Source organism: Dunckerocampus dactyliophorus, chromosome 13, assembly GCF_027744805.1.
Source record: "Dunckerocampus dactyliophorus isolate RoL2022-P2 chromosome 13, RoL_Ddac_1.1, whole genome shotgun sequence".
Classification (NCBI taxonomy): Eukaryota; Metazoa; Chordata; class Actinopteri; order Syngnathiformes; family Syngnathidae; genus Dunckerocampus; species Dunckerocampus dactyliophorus.
Genome location: NC_072831.1, coordinates 30149819 through 30176039, shown reverse-complemented (window position 1 = coordinate 30176039; position 26221 = coordinate 30149819). Strand labels below are relative to the sequence as shown.

Genomic DNA, 26221 nt, shown 5'->3' with positions numbered 1-26221 from the left:
AAGAGCTATCAGTAGTTTTTGCTGTTCTTGACTTACTTTGCACTATTGATTTTATTTTGCTCAAATAGTTGTATGTAATTCAAAGGAATAATTATTTTGTTGGTATTGTTACATTAGCTTATATTGTATATATTATATACATGTATATTAGATTTTATTTATGTGGTGTTTAATCATTCACAAATAATTTTGTTGATAAAATAATATTAATAAACATCTTTGTTCTGTCTTTTATTGTGATTATAATCATGGCAAGGCAAAATCACAAAACCATTCAGAGATGTTGAAAATGGATCAGCATCGCCAGTAGTGGCCTCGTATCTACTTTTTAAAAATATTTTTTAAATTCTAAACACGTATAACAAATACGGCAACTGTCATGTTTCGCAGCACAGGAGCGAGTGTTCCTGTCTTGCGCCCTTATTTTGGCGAGGTGGACTTCCGGTGTGGTGGAAGATACAGCCGCTTCACACTTGGTGTCCGCACAGCTGCGGACAATTTGTATTGGCGGCGGTTAAAAGGCCAGCGCCTTCGTGTGTGCGGCGCTGGTTCATTGTTAATGTACCTTGTTGCCTTACCAGTGCTGTCACCTAGACTTACCGATCTATGCTACTTTTGTATTATTTTTCCCACAGAGTTTTTTCTCTGTTACTTTTAGTTTTGTTCTTGTTGTCTTGTGCAATAAAATTACTAGTATTTTTGCACTTCGCCGCCTCCTCTCTGCATACGGGGGGGTCAAGTCTTCGACAGCAGCAACCCCCGTCGTGACAGCAATATTACCAAACTTAACTTAAAATAGTGCCGAAAAGGCACTATCAAGACGAGAAAAGTCAAATTAGGAAATTAAAGTACGCATAACGAACAAAATAAATAGTAAATAATAAAATAAATGATAAATAACTCTTTTAACTGTACTTTGTGAACGCCACACGGAACGTCCTGCTGTCGTCATGACGTTCGTCCAATCAGGGAAGAATCCCGCAGCTCCGGAAAGAAGCAGACGATATGGCAGCTCGGGGAGCGACTAGGTGCAACTTGCTTTGTTGAAGACGACTGGAACTGGATTATGAAGACACTTTGACAGCCGCTGGAGATGATTTACTTAATCGTGATATCTGCGTTATCCGGAGCAGTGCTGACGTTGCTCTTACAGTTGTTGCTGCTCTGCCGCAGGAGCCCGGAGCCCATAAAGCGGGCGGAGCAGTACGTCAAAGTAGTGGCTGACAAGGCGCTGAAGGATTACTTTAATACTCAACATGTCGATGCGGGCCAGCAGCAGGACGGCACAGCCTCGTCGCGACAGCCGGAAGTCACCGCCGGCAGCCCCAAACAACAACAACAACAACAACAACAACAACAAGGCGACGCTGCTGACGCGGACAAAGCCGAGAGCTGTCATTTCCTTAATGCCATCTTCCTGTTCCTGTTCAGGGAGCTGCGGGACACTCCTGTGGTCAGACACTGGCTGACCAAGAAGATCAAGGTCGAGTTTGAAGAGCTGCTGCAAACAAAGACAGCGGGTCGACTTCTGGAGGGACTCAGCCTTCGAGACATTTCTCTCGGCGACTCGCTACCGGTCTTTAAAACAGCCAAACTCATGAAGCCCGTCCAGGTGAACGAAGACGGCATGCCGGAGGAGCTCAACTTTGAAGTGGACATGGAGTACAATGGCGGCTTCCACCTGGCCATCGACGTGGACTTGGTCTTCTGGAAGTCTGCGTACCTGTTCGTCAAGATGCGGCGCGTGGTCGGGCGGCTGAGGCTGCAGTTCACGCGCCTGCCCTTCTCCCATTGGTCCTTCTCCTTCCTGGAGGATCCGCTCGTGGACTTTGAGGTCAAGTCCCAGTTTGAAGGAAGACCTCTTCCTCAGCTCACCTCCATCATCGTCAACCAGCTCAAAAGGGTCATCAAGAAGAAGCACACGCTACCCAACTACAAAATCAGGTCAGATGGAAGCACCGTTAAGTCGACTCAACTCGGAAATACAGTATACTATTTTGTAATTGTATTTAGTCATATGTATTTCATAATATCTATTATAATATCTACTGCGATATCTATATCAATATCGAAAGAACTGGCGTGTGCCCGTCATGTAAGTCCTGATGATTTCCAGAATCTACGGAATCTGCATTAAAAGAATCTACTGTTAAATGGCGGGAATCGACAATGTGAATGAAATGCTGTCATTGTGAGGAGAAGGGACGTTTGTGCGGGGAAGTGTTTCCCCGGCGGACCGCTCAATTGTGGCAGAGTCTCATCACAAGCACTAGCCCGCCCCCTCCCGAACTAAACATGTTGAAAGGGTGACCTGAAACATCAGCAAAAGTTGGTGGAAAAACTTCAAAACTCCTCTCTTACGGAGTGTGAATGGGAGCTAGCATGGTTAGCCTAGTTTAGCAAAGCATACTAAACTGGCTGGGGACCGGTAAGTCTGGGCATTCCTACTTAGACTGTTGCCCTCGCGACCCAGACCCGGATAAGCGGAAGAAAATGGAATTTTCGACATAATTTAAATTTTCACTAAAAATGGAAATGTCTGCCTTGGTGTTGGACCGCTTTTTAAAATTGTATTTAATGTCATTAACATGGACGCCACATTGATGAGTCACTTTGCTTTGACCTTCTGTGGCGAAGTGGAGGCATGGAATGGGTGGAACTTGAGGCGGAGTTGCATGCGCAGGCTCCTCCCCCCAGGTGGAACCTATGAACCACAAATTGCATGAATGCGTGCGTACACCGTTTTTTATAGATCGGAATATTTTTGCCCGTACGCACATTTTGGGTTTGTGGCGTGTGTGGACTTTTAGTCAGATTTCCACGCACGTTTTCATGGATGAGGCCCCACTTCTCTGCTCACTCAGTTGGACGAGGACCTTGAACTGATGTGCCGTTTGCTGAGTATACTGGTGCACATGTTTGTGGTCGTGTTTTATAATGATTACGTCAAAAAAACTACAAAAAAAATCCAAATGGTCTACATTCTGCTGAGCTATAATTATTGAGTTGACAGAAGCTCAGTGACCTGTCACGATTTAGTTTGTGTCTCTCCACCATTATTGGTGCATTGCTTTGTGAGAGGCGTGATGACCACTTGACTGCTGGCAGAATGAATGAATGAATAAATGAACAATGAGGTCATTGTTGCTGGTGCAGGATGCAGTATGAATTGCCTGCTGTCATTGCACCCGACAAAAGCCATTAGCGTCGTCCCTGGTTTATCGTCCGTTACCCGACCGTGATAAGTGAGTTTCCGTGAAGTAGGATTCAGTGTTAATAAACAGAATACGTCTGTGTAGGCTCTCAGTCGTACAGGAGGTGTCCAATGAGGGAAAGGCTTCTTGAGACGTCAGCTGTACTTCTGTGAATAATATGTCGTTTCTTCACAGAAGTACAGAAGTCTTTCTCTAAAAAACTGAATATTTCCATAGTTCGAGCATGAAAACCTAAACCTGTGTATGACTTTGGAAATGCAGCGGTGCCTTGGTTGGCGTCAGGAATCCGTTCCGCAGGGTCCGACTTCAAACCAAAATGAACTCTAACCAAAGCACATTTTCCCATAGAAAATAATGTCAATCCAATTAATCCGTTCCAGATACCTAAAAATGTTAACACAGAACACATTTTATAGACAATAATGATAGTTTTACATGCAGAAAATGATGCAAAAATCATTGGACATGATGAATGAATGGACAACTGAACATTTTACATCACTTTTACTTAGTTTAAAAAAGGTTAGGTTAAAAAACCGGCAATTAACAAAACAACACAAAAGAAACACATTATTCTGCTGCAACCACAATTTGCTAAAATATAAAAAATATATCAAAGCAAATATCAACATTGTAGAACCAATAAACATGTGACTTGCCGTTGAACCGCTGGCGCCGATGTCTGTGCACCGCAGACGAGTCACATTTACATACCTCGAAACGACGACGGTCTTCGCTCTAAGCCGTGATATCGGGAGGTCCTGCACCTGTGTCTTGGTACGGTCCCGGTGTTTGTTACGTCGTGTATCGCTCTACGACTCTGATATAAACGAACGCTGTTGTCTGAAAATAGCGCCCACGGTGCATTGCGCCATCATGTGTGAATATATTGGAGATTTCGTGTTGGGTGCGTGAGTCAAACAAACCAGACGGTATTTTGGACAGCAAACTAGCGGGCAAAGGCAAGCCATGGCCAAATTTTTGCAAAAATGTGGATGTTAATTGAAAAATGTGTGAATGTGGGCGGACGTTAAGCGAGGTAGCACTGCATGTGTGAGTCTGGTATTGATGTTGTGATTATGATGATATCTCCTGTTATGTAATACAACGTAAAGGGCACTCTATGGGTGCTGGTTGATGTCTCGAGGGCTCCAATCATGTGAAAACCCGTACTTAGAAGATTGGAAATAGTGTTTTTTATGCCATAACTATGAAAATATTCCATTTATTAATGTTGAATCCTACTTAGTGGAAATGCACTTATTGCAGTCGAGTCTGGAACCAATGAATCGCCATAAACCAGGGACAACTGTATAGCTTCAACGCTTGAGATGCACCATTCAGCTAGCAAATGCAGACCGTCTTTGATTTGTGTATGCAATCATGCATTGTGTGTGTGTGCGTGTGTGTGTGTGCGCGAGAGAGAGAGAAGATGCCGTAATAGGGAGCAGAACTGCACCCTGGGGTTTGTTGTTGTTGCAGATGGGACTGTGCATGTGTGTGAGTGTGTGTGAGTGTGTGTGTGGGGGCAGCTCCCCACGAGATGTAATCTCTCAATTCCAGTAAACACTCGGGATGTTCCTATCAGGTTTTTATGCTGCCAATTTTGATACTGATCATCCGTATATGTTTCAGTGTATTTATGATCATTTGTCGTCTTTTCTTTAGTTTTTTCTTGAAGTCGCTCTAGACCAGGGGTCGGGAATCTTTTGGGCTAAGAGAGCCATGAAAGCCCCATGTGGGATAAATAAAGTACAAATACAAATACAAATATGTTTTAAAATGTATTTCCTTGAGAGCCACATCATATTTTGCAACACTGAATACAACTATATGTGTGCATTTTTAAGCAAGACCAACAATTTTAGAATACAGTAAGTCGTTCACTTGATTCCTTTTAATAACACAATGCAACTTCTGGTGCCGCATGGCTTTACATCGTACTCCGTATCGGTCTTTCTTTTTGCTATCTCCTTCATCAAAAGGTTTTGCTGTGCAGAATTAGCTAGCTGACTGTTTAAAGGGGGGAAGTTTACTTCTTGACCTCTCAATGACCCGGGTAGGCTACCACATTATCCAATAATAATCAAGTTTTGGTGTTTGACCTGGAAAATATGGGAAGGACGGCTGGCATTGGCTCAGGCCGCCCGCATGCCGCTAGAAAATGGATGGATGGATTAAAATGCTTTAGAGAGTTTTACATTTTGAACGTTATTTTGAATACTGTGATTTCTATAATGTTTTACTTTAAAATGTCAGCAAAAAAAAAAAGAAAGAAATTTGATGGTGTTAAGAAATGTCTGAGAGCCAGATGCAGTCATCAAAAGAGCCACATCTGGCTCCCGAGCCGTAGGTTCCCTACCCCTGCTCGAGACTCCTGGGCGAGAGCGTCTCCATTCTACAGTATGTCTTGCGTATGTGGAAAAACTGACAATAAAGAGTCTTTGAATCTCGAACCCGCTTAAGTTGGTCCGGTTTCTTGACAACCTGCCTGTGTGGACCAGCTCATCAAGTCCTGGTGCACCGCGTTCTTGGTTAATTGCAGTTCATTGAATGACGTCACTCCGCTGTGGGTGCGAGCACACGCCCCCCACGTCTGTAAAATCCAATTAAAAATACTGCAAAATCTTTGTGTGGTGGGCCAAACCTGTAGAAGAAAAAGAATATATGTGAAACACTGCTCTAGGAGAAAGGGGGCTCACCGAGCGACTGTCTATATCACACGTGTCAAACTGGTGCCCTGGAGGGCCGAGACGCTACAGGTTTTCTCTCCAAGCAGTTTCTTCAGCAGCTGATTTAATTGATGAGCTCCTTCCCTCAAACTGAAGGTGTTGATCATTAAAATCACCTGCTTTAGTGACTGGCTGGAAAGAAAACCTGCAGTGTCTCGGCCCTCCAAGGCACCAGTTTGACACCCCTGCTCTAAAGACATGTTTGTTTTGTGTTTGTCCTCAGGTACAAGCCTTTCTTCCCGTTCCAAGTGCAGCCTCCTCTGGGATTCACTTCTGACTTGGAACTGTTAGTCCAGGACAGCAGACTGGTGGAGGGCCGCCTCAAGGTCACCCTGATTGAGTGTAGCAGGTCAGACGCTTGGATGCTGTGTTCATTCCCTTATCTGCTGCATGTTTAAGTGGCCTGTCCAGCTGTCCAGTACGGTACTGCTCTAACAGATACCGTAATATTCTTTCATTTCCACAACCTCCTTTTCCAAACATTGCAACTTTATTTTCTTTACTTTGTTTTTTCACATGATCACAAAATAAATGTTTCATTGATTTCAACGCTACCAAAATAACATTCTTTTTCTTCATCATATGACAAGTTTATTATCATAAAATTGCTACGTTCTACAGTATATCGTTAGAATTCGGGATGTCCTGATCGACGTCTTTTGGCTTCTGGTCAGATTTTTTTGTATTGCTGAATGTACGTTTTCATTCCACAGCGTTTTGGAACAAACCTGTGTGAGGAAGCTCCCTAATCCAATAAAAGATACAATTTGGAAAAATGGGTGTGCAAAATAAAGTCAATAAGTACAGTAAACTACGTGCAACGTGTTGGAACACAAAGAAAAAAGTCTGCGATTGAGAAGCAGCTTCAGTGCAGCTCTGCTTCACTTTGTGTGAAAACTCCCCCCATGGTGGAAATGCTAACCAGACCCAAAGTGAGGTTTATCTCTCGGTTAGCATTCTCCTCTGCACGTGTGGCCTGTTGAGATGTTGGCTGCATTTGTGTATCCTCCTAAAACAAAGCAGGCTTTTCTAAAACAGAGTCATGTTTAGCGCCCCCTGGCACTTGGTAGCCAGCTGAGAGCATGGCTTCATTACCCACCATTACTGAATAGATGTTCACTTCTTTAGTTTATCTTTTTACCTTGGCAAACAGTGGGGTGCAAAAGTGTTGGCCCCCTCCCTGATTTCTTTTTTCTTTGTGAATGTTTGTCACACGTCAATGTTTGAGATCATCCAACAAATGTAAATATTAGTCAACAACAGCACAACTCAGCACAGCATGCACTTGTGAAATCAAACTTTCCTGTGTGAAAAGTGATGCCCCCCACCCCCATTAAAACATAACATAACTGTGGTTTATTACACCTGAACTCAATTTCTCATTGACCCATTGCAAGTTATGGCAAACGCTTGATTGCAGTTGTTGCTGCTAAGGGGGGCCCAACCACTTATTAGCTTTAGGGGGCCATCACTTTTTCACACAGGACATGTAGCTTTGGATGTTTTTCCCGGTTAACTCTTTCAATACCAAAGATGTATTTTTGCCTTTTTTTTAAACCCGAACGCTCGCTCCCAAATCCGTATTTACACGTCTTTTACGCCTTTTTGTGCAAAAGACAAAAAGAGGTGATGGTAGAAGTACACAATAAAAGCGGTCACGTTTCATGCAGTTTTCAGACATTAAAACGGCCACAAGGTGGCAGAAGTGCATTTCATAAGCGCTCGCATGGATCTTCTAGTACAGTCAAACCTGTCTTAGTGGCCACCTTTATAGAACGGCCACCTGCCTATAGCAGCCACTGAAAAAAATCCCCCGCAGCAAATTTACATGTTATAGACCCTGTGTATAGCAGTCGCCTGTCCAACGCGGCCAGCGGCCACCCATTTTGTCTCCCTTGGTCAATATCTGACTGCATATAGCGGCCAAATTACCGACTCAAGTAGAAGCTTCATGCACGAAAAAGTTTTGTTTTTCAATCAATGAAGCCGTCGTGTGTAGACTTTAATTACTGAGTCCTAGCTCAGTCACAATCATTCACAAGATCCACACAAACTGTCAGTTGTTCCACATAAAAAAGCCGTCTTCTTTTGAGCTTGCTATTTCCTGGTCAAACATGTAACTTTAAGAGCATTTGCACCAAAACATTACCGCAAAGTATGCTGGGAACAGGACGTGCTCCCAGCAACACTACAATAAAAAAAAAACATACGCTAGCATGCATGCGGCAGCGGGAGCAAAACTGAGTTGGGTTGTACTTAATTGAAGTATTTTAGAATGTACTCACGTTATTTTTCATCAATCCTCATCCACAAATCCATCAAAGTCCTCATCTTCTGTATTCGACACAAACAAAGTTGTCTTCTTTTCCGTTCGCTACTAGTCTGTTAACTTGTCAGTGTTATTCAGCTCCGAAGCAAAGAAGGAAACTTCTCCTGTTGCTTCTGCCAACTTTATTTATTGAACGCGGCCACACACACATCTCGTCTCTCCTTCCTGCTTGCCCACAAGGCAAAGGTTAAACAAGCCCCACTACATAGCTGTCCAGCCAATGCCTGTAAGAAATGACACTGTTTATTTCCTGGTGTGCACTGGTCAATACTGTAATGCCGCTTGTTGTGGGGAAGGAGAGACTCACGTCGCCGATGCACTTTAATGGCTTTATTAACAGCGGAGAACACTGCAGGACTTTACATCCACGCCAACATAAACACACTTCCCAACTCTCTCCAAACTCACAGCTAGCACTGAGCCTAGCTCTCCTGCTCGGGACGCCCACCGTCACTTCCCGTCACTTCCTGATGAACTGAAGCGGTAATGACACTCTGCCGTATAAAAAGTAAAATATTAACAATGAGCGTAAGACATTACTAGCACAGCTTTGTTCTGTGGGTCGTGGATAACAACAAGTCTAGTAGATTCAAGATTCCAGAGTTTTATTGTCATATGCATAGTAAAACAGGCAGTTATACTCAGCAATGACATTCTTATTCTGTTCATTCTCCCAAGAAAAGAAAGAAAACACAAGAAAAAGAATAAGAACATCAGTAGTGCTGTACAACTTTTATCTGCAGTCCCACAGTGCCCTCTACTCGTCAACATTATTATTCCCCCCCCCCCTTTTTTTCTTCTTTTTTTTCCTCTACTGGTCAACATTCAAACTGGATGCCAACCTGTCTATAGAGGCCACCTGTCTATAGTGGCCACTTTGGCAGTCTCCCTCTAGTGGCCGCTATAGACAAGTTTGACTGTACTTCCATTTATAAATAGTTGTTTTGATGTAAAACAAGCTCTTTTCTGTCTTGTTTGTGTTGGTATACAAACATACTTCAGCTGTCACAAAAGCACCAAATGTTTGTGTCAAATTGGAAGTTATGCTTCATCTTCTCACAAAAAGCTGGTTTACTCCCTTTTTTTAGTGGGGAACTGACATTTTCCTGAAACGTCTTCTGTTCTACTGCTGATTACTACAAAATGTAAAAAGGTAGAAACAAGCTTTTTTTGACTCGTGAAAGACGAGTCTCTCATCTTTGTTTTGGTAGGTTCCATGTTGATATCGCCACAGAACGCAATATTCTGTGGGCCTTGAAAGATCAGTCAGGATGGTCTAAAATGGCCGCTCCTGAAGGGGTTGAATTTGGAAAATGGCAGGGATTGAGTTAAGAATAAAAAGTTTAATTTCATAAAAACTGCATTTTGTGCTGAGCTGTGTTGTCATTGGCTAATATTTACATTTGATTAATGATCAAAACCTGCAAAACAAAAAAAAGAAATCAGGAAGGGGCTTTTTCACACCACTGTATATATTTTTACTATGTTCATAAATGTTATATTTTATTTGTTTTACATATATTTTTGTTTCTTAATTTTCTCAATTGTTATTTTGTACATGATAATTTAGTGTATGAATTCGTTATTGATGAAAGTAAACTTTGACTTTTGACAATAATGTGTATTGACACTTGTTGCATTGACTTAGTGAGCTCAGCAGGGGGCAGCAGTTCCCTAAAAATGAGCATCATGTGTTGCAAAGCCAACATACTGTAGAAAGACACACCATCACACAGTGAGTAGGAGGGGGGCTCACCATTGTGCAGGCCTCTTCAGCGGATGGGGGCGGTGCAGCATTGGTAACTGATCCATAAGTGATGTGAAGGATACTTCCAGACTGTAGTTAACATACTTGAACATGAATGCAAGCCAATAGGATTTGAATTGGTTAGCTGGCTAATTGTGTGTGACAGCATGTTATGGCTCGCTGGGGGGGGGGGAATACTGAACAAAAACCTCCTGTACGGTATAGTTTGTATAGCCAGGCTTGTATTTTCCTTCATTTAGCAATTGTTATGCCATTCAAGCCATTCCAACATCAAACTGTTCAACAAGTCCAGGCTGCCTGTTTTTTTTTATCTGAAAAAAAATCTACATTTTCCCAAAATTCACACTGTCCCTTAAAAGTGCTGTTACTTGCTGCTACTTCCACATTTCTCACCCGAGTCACCTCATTCCATCATCAACTCATTCAACAACATCCACGCTCTTTTTCTTCTGGAACACAAAATGCCTTTGATCTAAAGAGTCCTAGCTACGTCCACATTTCTCAACCCATTCAGACCCTTCCAACATCAAAGCATTCGACTAACTAAGGACACGAATGCCATTTTCCACATACCAAGTATTCCTACTTTGCTTGACATTCCCATTTTTCGGAATGCAAAATGCCTGTGATCTAAAGACTTCTAACTACTTTGACATTCTCAGCCGATTCAGACCATTCCAAAGTCAAAAATTCTCAACTCATTCGGGACATGTAGCCTTCCCGGTACATTATGCTATCATGCTAGTTGTTAGCATACTAGCATTTTTAGCTATTTTCATGGGTAGACACACACACACACATATATATATGTATGTATATATATATATATATATATATATATATATATATAGGTGTTACCATGCTAACATTAGCATTTCCAGCATGATAACATTAGCATAGTAGCTTTTTTATCCATTTTCATAGCTATACACTTATATAAACACCACTATTATGCTACATGTTAGCATTGCTAGCATGCTAACATTAGCAAAGCAGCATTTTTTTGCCATTTTCATAGCTTGACACTTATATAAACACTTACATCACTATTATGCTAGGTGTTAGCATGCTGATGTTAGCATGTTAGCACTGCTAGCATGCTAACATTAGTAATCTACTGTAAACATGTAGATACAATAAATGTAGGACTAATATTAATGTTGTAAATCACAATACGGGGGGAACTATGGTGCTTGGTGGAGGCTCTGTCCGAGTGCTTTTCTAGTTTTCTAAGTAAACAGTCATATCAGAAACTCAATGTGCCGCTTTTAATACAAAGTTTCAACGCAAACATGCGCTCTGAACACGGAAGTAGCAGATGCTCTTAATGTAAACAGTTTTTTGTGAGCTCTCGCAAAAGCATTGCATTGTCTCACAAAAAGTTGTGCGACCACTTGCAAAAATGTGTCCTTTTTTTTCTTTTTTTTTAACCCATCAACTTATCAATTTGTCCCCTCGGGGGCTCCGTACTTTTGAAATTAGGCATGGGTGAATAGCGAAAGAAACCTTCATACGATGCACGCCGTTTCGTCCTCCGCTGCAGGCTCTTCATCCTGGGCTCGTATGACAGAGAAACCTACGTTCACTGCACTCTGGAGCTGAGCAGCCACCAGTGGAAGGAGAAGACTCGCAGCTCCATCAAACGAGTGAGTAACCACCATTTTCCTTCATTATTAGAAAAGAGAGAGCAGCAGCAGCGAGTCTGCGCGAGAACGTCTCCACTTAAATGAGAGTTGAGAAGCATGGCTTCCTGAATGGACGCGGACAGATGAACATTCATCGCATTGCGGTGTAACACAATTACACCACGTTTTGGCCGCACCTGCTCTTATTGACACATTAATACCAGCCCATTTTCATCTTCCTTCTATTGATGAGATTAGACCCTTGTTGACATTTTGTTCGCATTGACCGCCAACATTTTCAGACCCCAGGCAAGCCTTTTCTGATTGCCGCAATTTTGAGCCATCCCAGGCATCACTAATGAGCGTTTTAGTGTGAAATGCCAGCCTTAACTACTGCGTGCTGCTTGCTTTGCCTCGTCCCCCCCCAGTGACATTTCACGTAGCCGATGATGCTCATGGAGTTGCACAGTACCGCTCTTTGTCCAACAGGGGGCAGGAAAATGTCACTTTTCATTTTGTCCCCCTTTGCCTGTGTACACGTGTGTATGTGTGTCTGTTACCTGCAGAAATGACAAATGACAATGAATCCATTTCCGTAAACTTTATGAAACGGTGTGGCTTGCTTAGCATCTTCCTTTTGAATTGAAGTCCTTTTAAACGGCGACCTTGTCGTTGCTTCTGTAGCATCTCCGTAGTTCAGGGCTGCGTTTCTTTTATAAGAATAACATCAAAATATGAATGAGCAGGTTTTGCTGTGGTATATGTACAGTATATGTCTTGTGGTCCGCATATGATACACTAAAAAGCTATGTCCTGGAGTGGTCATGGTCGGGGGGCGGCATGGTGTCATCATCAAATTTGCCTAAGTGATGCATTTGCACGTGCAGTTGTCCCAACTCAATGCTACTAAAATAACATGCCTTTTCTTCATCATATTACCAGTTTATTATCGTAAAATTGCAAGGTTTTGTATCGTTAGACTTTGGGACGTCCCGATCGACATCTTTTGGCTTCTGATGTGATTTTTTAGTATTGCTGAACGTACGTTTTCATTCCTCAGCGTGACCAACAACATTGTTTGGTTTTTGGAACAAACCTCTGTGAGACAGGTCCCTAATCCAATAAAAGTCCATCCAAGAAAAGATGGGTGTGCAAAATACTTTTAGGGTAGGATTAATCATGTGACATGGTTATAGGTCAGCTTGTGCTGTAATTTGGAATATATGACTTTTTTGAACAAACTCTCTTCAGTGCAATAGGAATTTATGGACAGTCCCTAGTATCAACAACCAGCAGTTAGAGCGGCACTTCCTGTGCGAGCTCCCCGCGCCATGACGCAGCAGTCCGGGCACAGGGATGCATTTGCATGTGCCACTTTGAATTTTGAACTTGAATTTCGTGGCTTCACTCCATTCCAGTTTTTCATAAAAAGTCGTGCTGTTCTGTTGTTGAATATGCCCTGTTGTATGTACTGTAGTATGTACTGTATGTATTGTAGTATGTACTGTAGTGTGTACTGTAATATCTACTGTATGTACTGTAGTATGTACTGTAGTATGTACTGTAGTATGTACTGTATGTACTATATGTACTGTAGTATGTACTGTATGTACTGTAGTATGTACTATAATATCTACTGTATGTACTGTAGTATGTACTGTAGTATGTACTGTATGTACTGTAGAATGTACTGTAGTATGTACTGTAATATCTACTGTATGTACTGTAGTATGTACTGTAGTATGTACTGTAGTATGTACTGTATATACTGTAGTATGGACTGTAGTATGTACTGTAGTATGTACTGATGTACTGTATATGCTGTACTATGTACTGTAGAATGTACTGTACTATGTTCTGTAGTATGACATGAGGTGTCGGTAATGTCACTGTAAGGTCTGGTGAGACACACAAGCACCAGACCAGCATCATCGCCGGAGCAACAGGCTTTTATTGCAGGTCTGAATGATCTCACAATCACTCACAAAAACAGGAGCTGCCGTTGCTGCGGTAACCCACACCAAGCCAAAACTCAACTCTGAACTCCTGACATCACTTTCAGAAAAAACATCAAAATAACAATTCATTTTTTTGAAGACTGCAAGTACATTTTTGGTATTGAATGAGTTCACCATGACGGCTTGTTGAGGACGTGTGCCGAGCAGGACGTCCAATTAGAAGAGTTGGCACAAGCTGCATCCCTTTCTGAGCCGCTGGGCCAAATGGACCAAACATGTGTTGCATCAATAACAGCCATTTTTTTTGGCTGTCACAAAAGTAAAGTAAAATAAATGCAAAAGGTAAAAAATGCGGAATTTGGGGAAAAAAAAGACAGATTTCACAGTGTCCCCCAGTTGATATGTGGATTCATGCTTGTGACTGTGCCAGCTGATCATATGTTCATATGTTGTGCCCGCACACCAACCGTGGGTGCAGCTAGAAACACCCTTCTCTTTCCCCCCTCGGTGTTAATAAATACAGAGAGGGGGAGTTTCAAGGTGGCATTTGAGCCTGATTTATCAGACGTCTCCAGTCTGCATGTCCCCAGCAGGTCACCGTAGTACGGATCACAAGGGTTGCCATCTGGAAAAGGTCAGATCACCCTCACATCTCCTGCATTACGTCTCTTCGTGCCCACGATGGCCCTTATGAGCCGTTTATTCCCTTTGAGTCTGGAAGCTTTGTGGCTGTCACCGTGTTGGTTTTCTTCCACTGTCCTGATTGGGTCCAGCGGTGCTCGTCACAGTTTGAGTCTTAATTATTTGTCCTTTATCTCATTCAACACCAAAGACCTACCGTAGTTCAGGTTTTGATAAACCCGAGCGCCTGATCCCAACAACGCATTTATACTTCTTCCATGTTTTTTTTGCACAAGAGGCAAAAGGAGGCGAGGACGCAACTCCCCAACAATGGGTTTCACTTCAGAGCAGTTTCTTCTTTTTGCATTTTGAAGCTCGACTTAGAACCTCCTTAAGGTACAACAGTGCAAAATGTGCAATTTTTCAACAGGTCTTCAAAATTTGTATCTGGAGTGTATACATTTTTTCAATCAAAAACAAATGTTTATGTTTTTATGCAGATAATGCTAGACGTGAACATGTTTGAATTGTCCTGGTTGGTCTTGCGTTGTAAGGACCATCATCAGTATCGGTAGTGTTGTGTCTGGTTTAGGCCTGTCACGATTTTTGCTGGATGATAATTGTCCTACAAATTATTGTCGATAATCGATATATATTGTATAATATTGTATAATTGTAATATTGTATAATATTGGCATATTGTATCAAAAGCAATAAACTTTAATTTCTCAAGAGTATTTAACATTGTAATTGGAATGTCAAGAGGTTTTAAATAAATTAAACCAAAAAACACAAAAACAAATTGCACTTGAAAAATCACAATCATAACCAAAAACAACAGACAATATACAGTACCCTGTCTCTGTGAAGAAAATAAACACTCCAATAAAAACCACACACAGTTATGTAGTGTATTGTTAAAGTGATGTAGGCGGTCATCTTAGAGCTGGACCACATATCTGTGGTGGCGTCTTATCTCACTCGGTTATCCAGTTCAGGAATTGGCGTTTGTGACATGTACATGTGGCTTCTCCCAACATTTCCAGAAATGTTGGCTTTTCAAAGTAGCGAGCGACACTGTCTGTTTGCTTATTTTTACTTTGCCGACCAAACGCCTCAGCAAGCGTTGGTCGTATCGCCCTTCTTCCTCACCACTGCTTTTGAACAAATGCGACATGTCGGTTCGTCGGTGTTCATGTGCTCACCTTGAGAGGAGGGTTCACATGCAGAGTGAACCGTCTTGTCATCCAGCCTGTGTGGTCAAGAGGGACGAAACAAACACACACGCATGCACACGTCAATTTATCGAGGCCGGCAAAATGATCCTTTTTTTTTGTAATCGTTGAATTAATCAATTTATCGATTATCATGGCAGGCCTAGTCTGGTTGTTTCACAAAAGCTTCCACATCATCGGCAATATATACAATTTTCTTCTCTGTCAGTATTGTGACATCCTCAATTTCTTTGTTTTGCCACAGAGTCTGATGCAAGCGCTTGATAGAAATAGCGAAGACCCAGCGATAAGCAGCATCCCTTTCTGGTGCTGCTAGATTTTATCTATCAAATTTCCGCTGATTTGTGTCTCGCTGGGGAGCCTTTATGTGTTTGAATGAAGTGTATTTTTACACCTCTGTTGAACATTATTCAAACTGCAGCCTGGGGGCCTTTTACGGACCGCGGCTGTTTTTTTAATTGGTCTGTGGCACATTCTAAAAATAGAATTGAACAAGGCAACTACAACAACAAAAATGGAAAAATCAGCAGTCATTTTACGAGAGTAAAGTCAGAATATTCTGAGAAAAAGGTCATAATATCACAAGAACGAAGTAATATTATTAGGAAAAATAATGTCATTTTAGTAGCATAAAGTGGAAAAAGTTAACTCATTCAATCCCAGCCGTTTTTCAAAAGAAAACCCCTTCAGGACCGGACATTTTTTTAGACCATTTTGATCTTTCAAGTATTGTGTTGCATGGTTATATAAACATGGAACCTACCAAAAGAAACATTAGACTCCCGTCTTTCATCAGGAAAGGTTCTTTAGTAACCAGCTGTAGAACACACGGGAAGTTTATACCAACATAAACAACACAAAAAAGGGGTGTTTTACATCGGAATAACAATTTATTTACAAATATAACACCATTTACTATTTACAATTTTCACATTTGGAACTGAACTATGTGAGTGCACGTGTGTGGGCGTGCGCGCGTGCGTTAAAATGTCCCTACAATGCGTAACCTTCTGTTCGCTAAACTCCTCCACGCTCTTCCACTTCCTCCTTCCTGTCATGTGTGGTGTTTTTTTTCCGTTCACATGATCCCTGCCGAGCTCTTATCAAATGCCCCTTCTGTCACCCTGTGGCCATTTTTATGGCTTAAAATTGCTCTGAAGTGAAATCCATTAGTGAGAGTTGCGTCATCACCTCTTCTTTCCTCTCGCGCAAAAGAAAACCGTATAAATACGTTATTGGGATTGGGCGTTTAGGATTATACAAACTTCTAAATACCTCTTTGGTATTAAACGAGTTAAAGAAAAAGTCATTATTTAGTTTGAAGTCGTAACATCATAAGAAACAAAACAAAGAATGAAGTTGTCATTTTTTGGAAAATTAAGTGGGGGGGGGGGACGGTTCTCATATTACGGAAATAAAGTTGAAATGTTATGGGAATAATGTTCTAATGTTACCAAAAGAAAGTTGAAATGTTTGTAAAAATACAGTAGTACCTGGCATAACGTAAACGTAAAGAATTTATGTAAAGCTTTTGCATCGTATTCCATACGAAATTCCATATAACGTAAAGCATCAAGTCGGTGCAAGTTTTTTTTTTTCTTCAATCATTTTTATTAATGCCTCAAGTCGGTGCAAGTTCAGACTAACACTTGGTGACGCCTTCTGACGCTCCACGCTCTCATTGGCTGATTTTCCGCTCAAATCATTGGCTGATTATTGGGGCACCGCCTACACTCTCATCTCATTGGCTGACTTATCCAGCACGTACATGAGTTTGTGTGAGAGACAGGCTTCTCCCTTCAACCTCCTTCCTCTTCGTAGTCCCCCTGAAACTAACTTAAACAATTAAGTTAAGTTACAAATTAACATTTTGCACACAGCATTATCGTGTAGTGCGTGTGCGTTTGTCTGTGAGACCAGCTGACTCTTAGACTCTTTGAGTCGCGTTTCGACTTGCTAGTCCTCCTCCTCCTCCTTCCTGCCTCCACTTGCGCTCCTGATTAATCTTATTTATTACCTTATTTTATATTGGAATGTTACTCTACTATGTTTATGCTAACGTTTTCTTATATTTTCCCACCATATTTGGTGGACTTTGAATATTTTTAAGGGCCAAAGGGGTGAGTTTGGGAAGATCTTGGAACGGATTAGCTATTTACATGTATTTTACGCTTCGTATAACATAAAATCCCTATAACATAAAGGTTCTCGGAACGGATTATTTACCTTGTAGGAGCGTCTACTGTAGCTAGAAAAACAGCAACAGCACAAATGGAAAAAAGAGCAGAAATTGCATGAAAATAAAGTCGAAAGAGTAATCTTGCCATGTTTTAGTAGCATTTCATGTATATCACAAAGCTGAAATGAAGTGCTGCATTTCTTCATGGGTTTGGTTTGGCTGACCAAATCTCAAAGTGGCTCTTGCATCCTTTCCTTTTTCGGTGTGTTTCATTTTTCGCTCCCCTCTCAAGCCTAATCCATCTTCCATCTATTATTCCTTATGGCAGCTTTGTGGTGTTGAAGTGAGTATTTATATTGAGGCTGCATCCCAATTCCACCCCTTGGCCTTTCCCATTTGTCTTACCCCTACCCCTTGAAAAACCGAGGGCCAAGGGGAAGAAGCCGCTTAGAATTGGGACGCCATCTGATGCTCATTATGTCATCACCCTTCATCGCTTTCTGGCAGTGACGTAGGCAGATGTGACAGTTCAAGCATTTATGATAAATGTTTTCTACCACAAAGTAAGGTTATTGTCTTTTTTGTATAACCTAACTCAAGAACACTTTTTTTTTTTTTAATAAAAGGAAAACATTTTTGCAAACTGTGACATTTACTGCCAAACAACAAGCATCTGACAACCAGCACTGTAACAACATGACTTGAGCTCTGCCGATGTCCGATGGCAGAATAATTGATTGACATGATCACTGGTAGGCGGGGACCATGTCAGGCGTGTTTGCGCATATGCCCGGGTGACTCACTTGCCAGCCCTCTTCTTTGATGCTTACTGACAGCTTGACTGAACAGTGATGCTTGTGTGCGCGCGTGTGCTCACACATCACATCGCAGCCCCATCCAGCCCTCGTGTGACTCTGATTGGACCGTCTCGTTCAAACCGAGAGCCGGCTTTCAGTTAAAAATAAAAACATACGGAGGTACTGTCACTCGAGATTTACTCGTGTTTTAGTGACATCCTGGATGGAATGAGGCCTGGGCTGTGCAGCTGATGACTACAGTGCAGTAAAGTGTGTATGAGGAGTTCAGATGGACAAAAATGTGAATCACCATTTTCTTGCTCAGAATTCCTTGGTTGTTAATAGTAGACGGAGCATAACACTGACATTGACATATTAAAATGAAATGCATGCTTAAGTGCATGTGCAGCGTCACACGATGTACTTGGATGTCAGACAGCGACAGTATTGATAGCCTACCGTGTGTTGTGCCGTGATTACAACTAACGCTTACTTCCTGAGCCGATGAATCTGCAGCTTGTTGTTTCGATGAATCGGGTAATTGGTTGGGCCCAAAATCAAAGGATGTGGGGGCCACTTTTACATTTTTTTCAAAGCAACCCAAGTAGCCATGCTGAGACGTTGTATTTGTAATGGAAAGGTCCTGGAAATACAACATATCATGCCTTCACCCTGGAACGAGCACACAAATATCAGGGTGATGTGATGTCTGTACTCTTCAAATGTCTTCTATCTTTTTAGACTCAATCTACAACAAATGGGGGTGTAACTATTCGTTTTAATAACGATTCAATTCGTGTACAATTCAAGGACGATATTGGTTCATTTAGAACGATACGATCCAAAACGATGCAGTAACTTTAAATTGATTCTGTAACTTTTTAGCCAAAAATTCAACCAGTGTGACTGTGAAATAAATACCTGGATACTGGACAGTGCAGGTGAGGTTTCCTAGATTCCTGTCGGTTTTTGTCAGGTACAAATGATTGATGAAATGAGTACAACAAATGAGTTAAAAATGCAATGGAATGGGGAGCGTTTTGACTCTCCCAGATGCCACAGTGCTACGGTGATGCAACTGTCCACTTCCGTGTGCTGTGACTCTGCTTCCTCTATGGAAGGTATGTCAGCGGGATTGAGAGGGGCCTCAAAGTATTCCTTCCACCGTCCAACTCTATCCTCAGTCGAGGTCAGCAGGCCCCCGCCCCCACTGTAAACAGTTTGAACTGGGCACTGCTTCCCCTTTCATCTGCAGACAGATATGAAAGCCAAGTGAACTTTTCTACCAATGAAAATACACCCGATATCGTATGAACAAATTGCATTTTTAAAAGGCATCCCCGCGGACTGTTCTTATCGTGTTAGATTTTTGCATTGCTAAAATACGGGGATTGTATTTGTAACATTCCCACAAATGTGTTTTGACCTGGATACGCCACGCTGGATGATGATGTCACTAATGGTCACTGCTACCAGGCCGCAAACTAGCGTCCAGAGGCGTACAAAACGTCCTTACGTTCACAGCTGTCACCCTAAAGCGGCACTGATCCCATTCACAAACCCATATCATGCACATGCAAACACACCCTTTCCCACCAGCCTTGTGTTTGATGTCCCACTTGGGGTGTCTTTGTATCTCTAACCAGCCTCTACCGCGTGATGAAGGATGGTTGTAGAGCGAGAGACTTGGTCATAGAGATATGAGGTCACGTTCCATTTTCAACAGTTTTATTTCCTAACCTTGACGTGCCGACGGAACACCTGCCTCTCTGTGCATTGGAAATCACTTGATAGGATGACCATGCGCTTGCCAGTTAATTGAACAGAGCCATCGCAGTGGTCAAACTACACGTCGTGTTCTGTCTGTAAATTTGATTGCAACGCAGGTGGTCCACGCGGACGACTGCTCCCGTGTCCCAATACAATCAGGCCCTTGATGCTTTTCAGTTCCGTGGTCTGACTGCGTTCAGAGGATGTTACTCTGGACTATTTTGAAACGACTTTTTATAATGGTCATATTATCACTTGTATTAGGAATCACTGATCTATTACATCTGTAATAATATGGTAGTCATTTATATTTACAATAATGTGCATACAGTGGAACCTTGGTTAGCATCTTTAATTCTTGCCAGAAAGTCCAACTCTAACCAAAACGTTTCCCATAAGAAACCCTGTAAATCCAATTAATCCGTGCCAGAAAAGCAAAAATAAAAATGTTAACACAAAAGACGTTTTTACAATTGTAAAACACTTATTATTAAGAGTGGTGCCCACCGATATTATTGGACATCCCTGCTTATTACAGATACAAACATATTCCTATCTTCGATCAAGTACAAGTATGAGTTGACTATGTACAAAATGTGATTCATCGCTATTAAATAGTTGACTGGATTTGCAGCCCTAAGTAAAACATAGTCATTGCAGTGTTTGTTGAAATGAAACCATCAGTGTTGAGGAAATGTGCATTTTCGTGCACCTGCTGTGGGATCAATTCTTGCCCTCCAGTGAGAAGGCTCCAGCTTCCATGTGATCCTAAATGGCGGTAAGCAGCAAAGTATAAAACTATACTGTCTCACTTCAAAGTATAAAGACATGGACAGAATAGTTTGTCACGTGAACATACCCGAGTAACACCAAAGCTTCCTGTCACCTTTGGTTACTTTCCGTTTTGCGCCGGCCCATTTGTAGCAGATAATACATTCATCATCTCGTTTGCGTTTCTCCGGGTCCAAATACACGCCCCATTCTAATGCTGTTTGACAGTTTGTGGCGGCACGGTGAAAATTGGATTAAAGACAAGAGATTTTCCCCACAACCTGTTTTTGTTTGCTTGTAATGACTTCTTCCAGTGATCAATTCACCTCAAGGGAAAGTAGATGGAGCAGCCGCCGTGTGCATGACACACAGAGGCACAGCCACATTACGCGTTCCTGCTATTTCCTTTTTGCTGATCCTATAGCGTGTGCTCTCATTAGTCAGGAAATGACATGTTAGCGGCTGCCTGTCAATTTTAGCGCTCCTAGTACCCACACTGATAAGTAATTAGTCACATACGTAGCCACAGATACTTGACAATGTAAAAAAGCATGGATTAGTCCTTCCATCTTGTATTCCAAAGCATAGTTTACTTAATGATCCTGTCACCTTTCAGCAGCTCCACCCAGCATCCTTTTAGCATTGCATTGCGTGACCTTTGTTTTATTTAACCAGGGATTGGCCTTTTCTTTGTGTAACCTACATAACTTCAAAGTTGGGTTGAGCTGTTATCTGCACGCTAAAACAGGCTCTTGATTTCATTTGAAAAGACCCTGAAGGCTCTATTTTTGGATCAGAGAGCACCCGTGACGTAGGCCTGTGTGTAACATCACTTTTCTTTACAGTGATCAACATCGTACTAGCTGTACTGTGCATGGATGCAGAAGGGGTGTCCAAACTTTTCCCAGCATGGGCTGCATGCGGTAAAATAAAAGGATACGGGGGCCACTTTGATATTTTACATTTTGTAAACCAACCCATGTAGATGTAAATGTATTATGTTATACTGTATATATCTGAATTTTGTTGCTAATATTGTGATCCATTTTTTCCTGACAGTTTTACGACGTTATAACACTTTTTTGTCGTAATGTTCCAATTTTTTATATTAACTCATTCAATCCCAGGCATTTGTGAAAAGACAACCCCTTCAGTAGCGGTCATTTTAGATGATTTGACTGATCTTTCAGGCACACAGAATAGTGTGTTCTAAGGCTTTATAAACATGGAACCTACCAAAAGAAACATTAGACTCCCGTCTTTCATCAGAAAACACGTTTTTTGTACCTTTTTGTGTTCTTTAGTACAGTAGAACATAGGTAAGTTTCAGGAAAATATCAGTTCCCAACTAGAAAACGGAGAAACCCAGCTTTGTCTGAAAAGATACATTTCAAGCATAACTTTCACTTGGACACAAATATTTTTTGCTTTTGTGACAGCACAAATATCTAAACAACTATACCAACATAAACAACACAGAAAGGCTGGTTTTACATCAAAATAACTATTTATGTAATAAAATAACACCTTGAACAAGTTACAATTGTCACATTTGGAACTGGACTGTGTGTGTGCACGTGTGCATGCGCATCATTTCCCTACAATGCGTAACCTTCTGCACACTACACTCTGCCTCGCTCTTCCACTTCCTCCTTGCTGTCGTGTGTTTTTAGATGTAAAAGATCCATGCCGAGCTCTTATCAAATGCACTTCTGCCATTTTGTGGCCGTTTTTTGGCTCTAAATGACATTTTTTAGTGCACAAAAACATGTAAAAGACATATAAACACATCCTTGGGGTCAGGTTTCTAAAAACATCTAAATACGTCTTTGGTATTGAGCCAGTTCATATTATGACTTTATTCTAATACTTGTACTTTTTTATTATAACATTATTGCCATTTTCCCATTTTTCTTGTTTAATTGTATCATTAAAGTCTGTCGAGGGTTGATACACATACTGAACAATGGACAAGTGATGCAAATGGAGAGAAAATAACGCTGAGCGATTGAGAGGTCTGACTTTTATGTGGGCAACGGTTCTGTGATGCAAATGTTACTCTTTTGAACGCATATTGTTATGAGAAGCTAAACGCTTACTAAAAAGGGTAGTTGGGATACAAGTTCAAGTCAACCCCAAGTGTCCCTTTAAGGGACCCCAGCAACGAGCCGGCAGTACCTTCCAGAACTCTGCTCACAGGATGAAGTGTGGGGTAAAGCGCTGCTGATGGGGATGTCATACAGCTTGACATGTAAAAGTCCATCTCCTACGTGACTCATTAGGTAAAGAAAATGTTGCTTCCTGCTGAACAAAAAATACTTGAGAGGCAAGGACAGCACAAACTGTGGTAATAAGACCTTTTATGACGCTGAATGCAAAAATCTTGTCTTATTTTTAAAGTTGAGCGGGATGGGCACCAGGCCCACAACTCGTGGGGATTGTGAGGTACCACACGGACGCACCACTTTGTTTTGGACAGACAGCGCTCTCAGTAAAAGGAACAAAACATTGGAGCAGCCTGCCATCAGCAATAAGACATTCTCAGACTTACACAATCTTCAAAACCAATCTCAAAAAGTGGATGGAACAAAACCAAGTCTGTGACCACTTTTAGCCTTTTATTGTGTATTGTTTCTCCATTGTTTATTGTTATTTGTTACCTGCCAGGGGACTACAGGTGGAAACTAGCAGTTGTATTTACAGATGTTCATCAATATGCATTGTCCCTAATTAATTCATTCATTAATAAATGTTTACTTCCGTAAACATGTCGTGACGTCAGGATTTTCCACATGTGAGCCACTTCGCGTTCACATTTAAAGGTTGCAATTTTTTTATACTGTGAGCGACTGCATAAAAGAATGGATTTGAACAAAATATCCGAAGTGGGCATCATACCCTGCAGTGTGAACATCGCCCCCAATACACGGTTTTACCTGTCCTCGCACATACACCTGAGTTGTGTGTCCATTATGCAAATGACACTGATGTGTGATTAGGCTTGGCTGTGCTGTTTGGAGTTGCACGTTGGAATACATCAGTTGAGCACAGTTGGCCGCACATTGGACGAGAATGCACGTAATGATAAGGAAATGTTTTGGTCAAGTGGTGAGATTGCTTCCAGCAATGAAACAGCAACTTAACCGTTCCGCTATCTCATCCGAGCCACGTGTTCCTTGAGGAGGAAGTAGATAGCTCAGTGCTAGCATGAGTGACACGCGTTGGGTTTCAAAGGCAAAGAAACACTGAAATGCCAACTTGATAACCGTGGAAACGAATGACGTACCACTTCCTCTTCCTCCCTGACACGAATTGCAGGTAGATTAGCAGCGAGTAGTTTTAGCAAAGCAGGATGATCTTTTTTCCATGCGGGGACAATGACGATGACAAAAAGGATCATGTGGGCGACCGAGCCCTTGTGGCGTCTCATAGAAGTGCAAATTAGGCATAGCTCCTTTTTCGTTTGCATGTGTCTCCATAACGACCACTTTGTTCCTAATGCTTTTGAAATCCATTTTGCTATGCATGAAAAGGCAACTTAAAATTCAGGTGACAAGCACAAGTGCCAAACGGACGGACGCCCAGTTGAATCAAAGTGTGCTTGCACACCCATTAGTTGTATACGCTTATTTTCAATTTGTTTGATGACCTGAAACGTTTAAGTGTGACAAACAGCCACAAAAATAAGAAATCAGGAAGGGGGCCAACACTTTTTCACACCACTTTATGTGGAGTTGATGTGTTCAGGTCAGAATAAAGTTATTAAATGAGTGGTAGACTCTGTGGGGACGCTACGCTGTGCCTTCTTACGTTTCGTCTGCCATCATAACAGAGGTGTGGCTTGATGCGTATGCGTCAATTACGCTAAATATTTTACATAATTAACTAAATTAGTTACCACCAATAACACGCTATTGACAGCCCTAATATTTATATATATTTATACATGATATATTTTGATAATTGGTATAATTTGATATATTTCGGTTTGCCATCGTTTGTGAATTTTCATAAAGTAGGATTCAATATTAATAGATGGGATATTTTTGTAGTTAGAGCATAGAAAACCTGTGTAGACTTTCTAAATAGGATTTTTAGCATTATCGTAGCCATGTAGACATGAAATAGCATCCCTATAGTCACCTTTACACTCCTATTATTGTTAGTTTGGTGGCAGAAGTGCATTTGATAAGAGCTCGGCACGCATCTTTTGCGTTTGTTAACACGCTCGACAGCAAGGAGGAAGTGAAAGAGCGTGGAGGAGTGTAGCGTGAAGAAGGTTACGCATCGTAGGGACATTTTGACGCATGCACACGCGTGTGCACACGCACAGCCTGGTTCCAAATGTGAAAATTGTAAATGGTTCATGGTGTTGTATTTGTAAAAAAAAATGTTACTTTGATGTAAAACAAACCTTTTTTTGTGTCGTCTATGTTGGTGTAGTTGTTTACATATTTGAGCTGTCGGAAAAGCCGAATATTTGTCTAGTGAAAGTTATGCTTCACAAAAAGCTGCCTTTCTCCCTTTTTTTTAGTTGTGAAGGGATGTTTTCCTGAAACTTAGCTATGTTGTACTTTTGATTACTAAAGAAGGTAAAACTAACTTTTTTCAAATGAAAGACTAATCATGTTCCTACAGCCATAGAGCAGCATATTCTGTGTGCCTTGAAAGATCAGCCAAAATGGTCTGAAATGGCTGCTTCTGAGGGGGATACATTTTGAAAAATGGCTGGGATTGACTGGGATAATTGACGGTGAGGTAAGTAATGGTGCACATGGCACGACAGCATCAGCGGTGTTTCACCTGTCAGTGGTTAACTTCAGAGATAGCAGATGGGTTTCATGTTCCAGTGCTGATTGCTTGCTGGTTGTGTACGCATATTCCAAATGATGTGACGACATTGTTAACTGGCATCATAAGTGCCCTTGTACGTAAACACCTGAGCAGCTACTGGCTGTGCTCCCCACCCTTCAGCCTCTCTCGTCAGCACAAGGGTTGCTAATTGGATATGGCAGGGAATTGCTGTGCACTTGCCTTGCAGCGACTTGTACCCTATAACCATACACAAATCGATCTGACATGTGGTATTAGATTAAATTACCGAGCAGCGCAGTCACAGGGAAAAAGATGTGCTCAACCCCCACCAGTACATCTCACACGCACCCTCCCAAACCAGCTGGAGAGCAGTGGGATGTTAAGCCAAGCAACATGAGACGCTCCT

At 41.7% G+C, this 26221-nt stretch overlaps 1 protein-coding gene across 1 annotated transcript in view; it reads left to right on the top strand.

Annotated features, from left to right (window-relative positions):
- Nucleotides 1-990: 990 nt before the first annotated feature.
- The window catches only part of pdzd8 (PDZ domain containing 8), a 44422-nt gene continuing 19191 nt past the window's right edge, over nt 991-26221 (top strand). The window contains exons 1-3 of the mRNA XM_054796027.1: nt 991-1944; nt 6171-6296; nt 11588-11690. Of these exons, the coding sequence (XP_054652002.1) occupies nt 1094-1944; nt 6171-6296; nt 11588-11690 (1080 nt within the window). The 5' untranslated portion in view covers nt 991-1093. The remainder of the gene's footprint in view (nt 1945-6170; nt 6297-11587; nt 11691-26221) is intronic.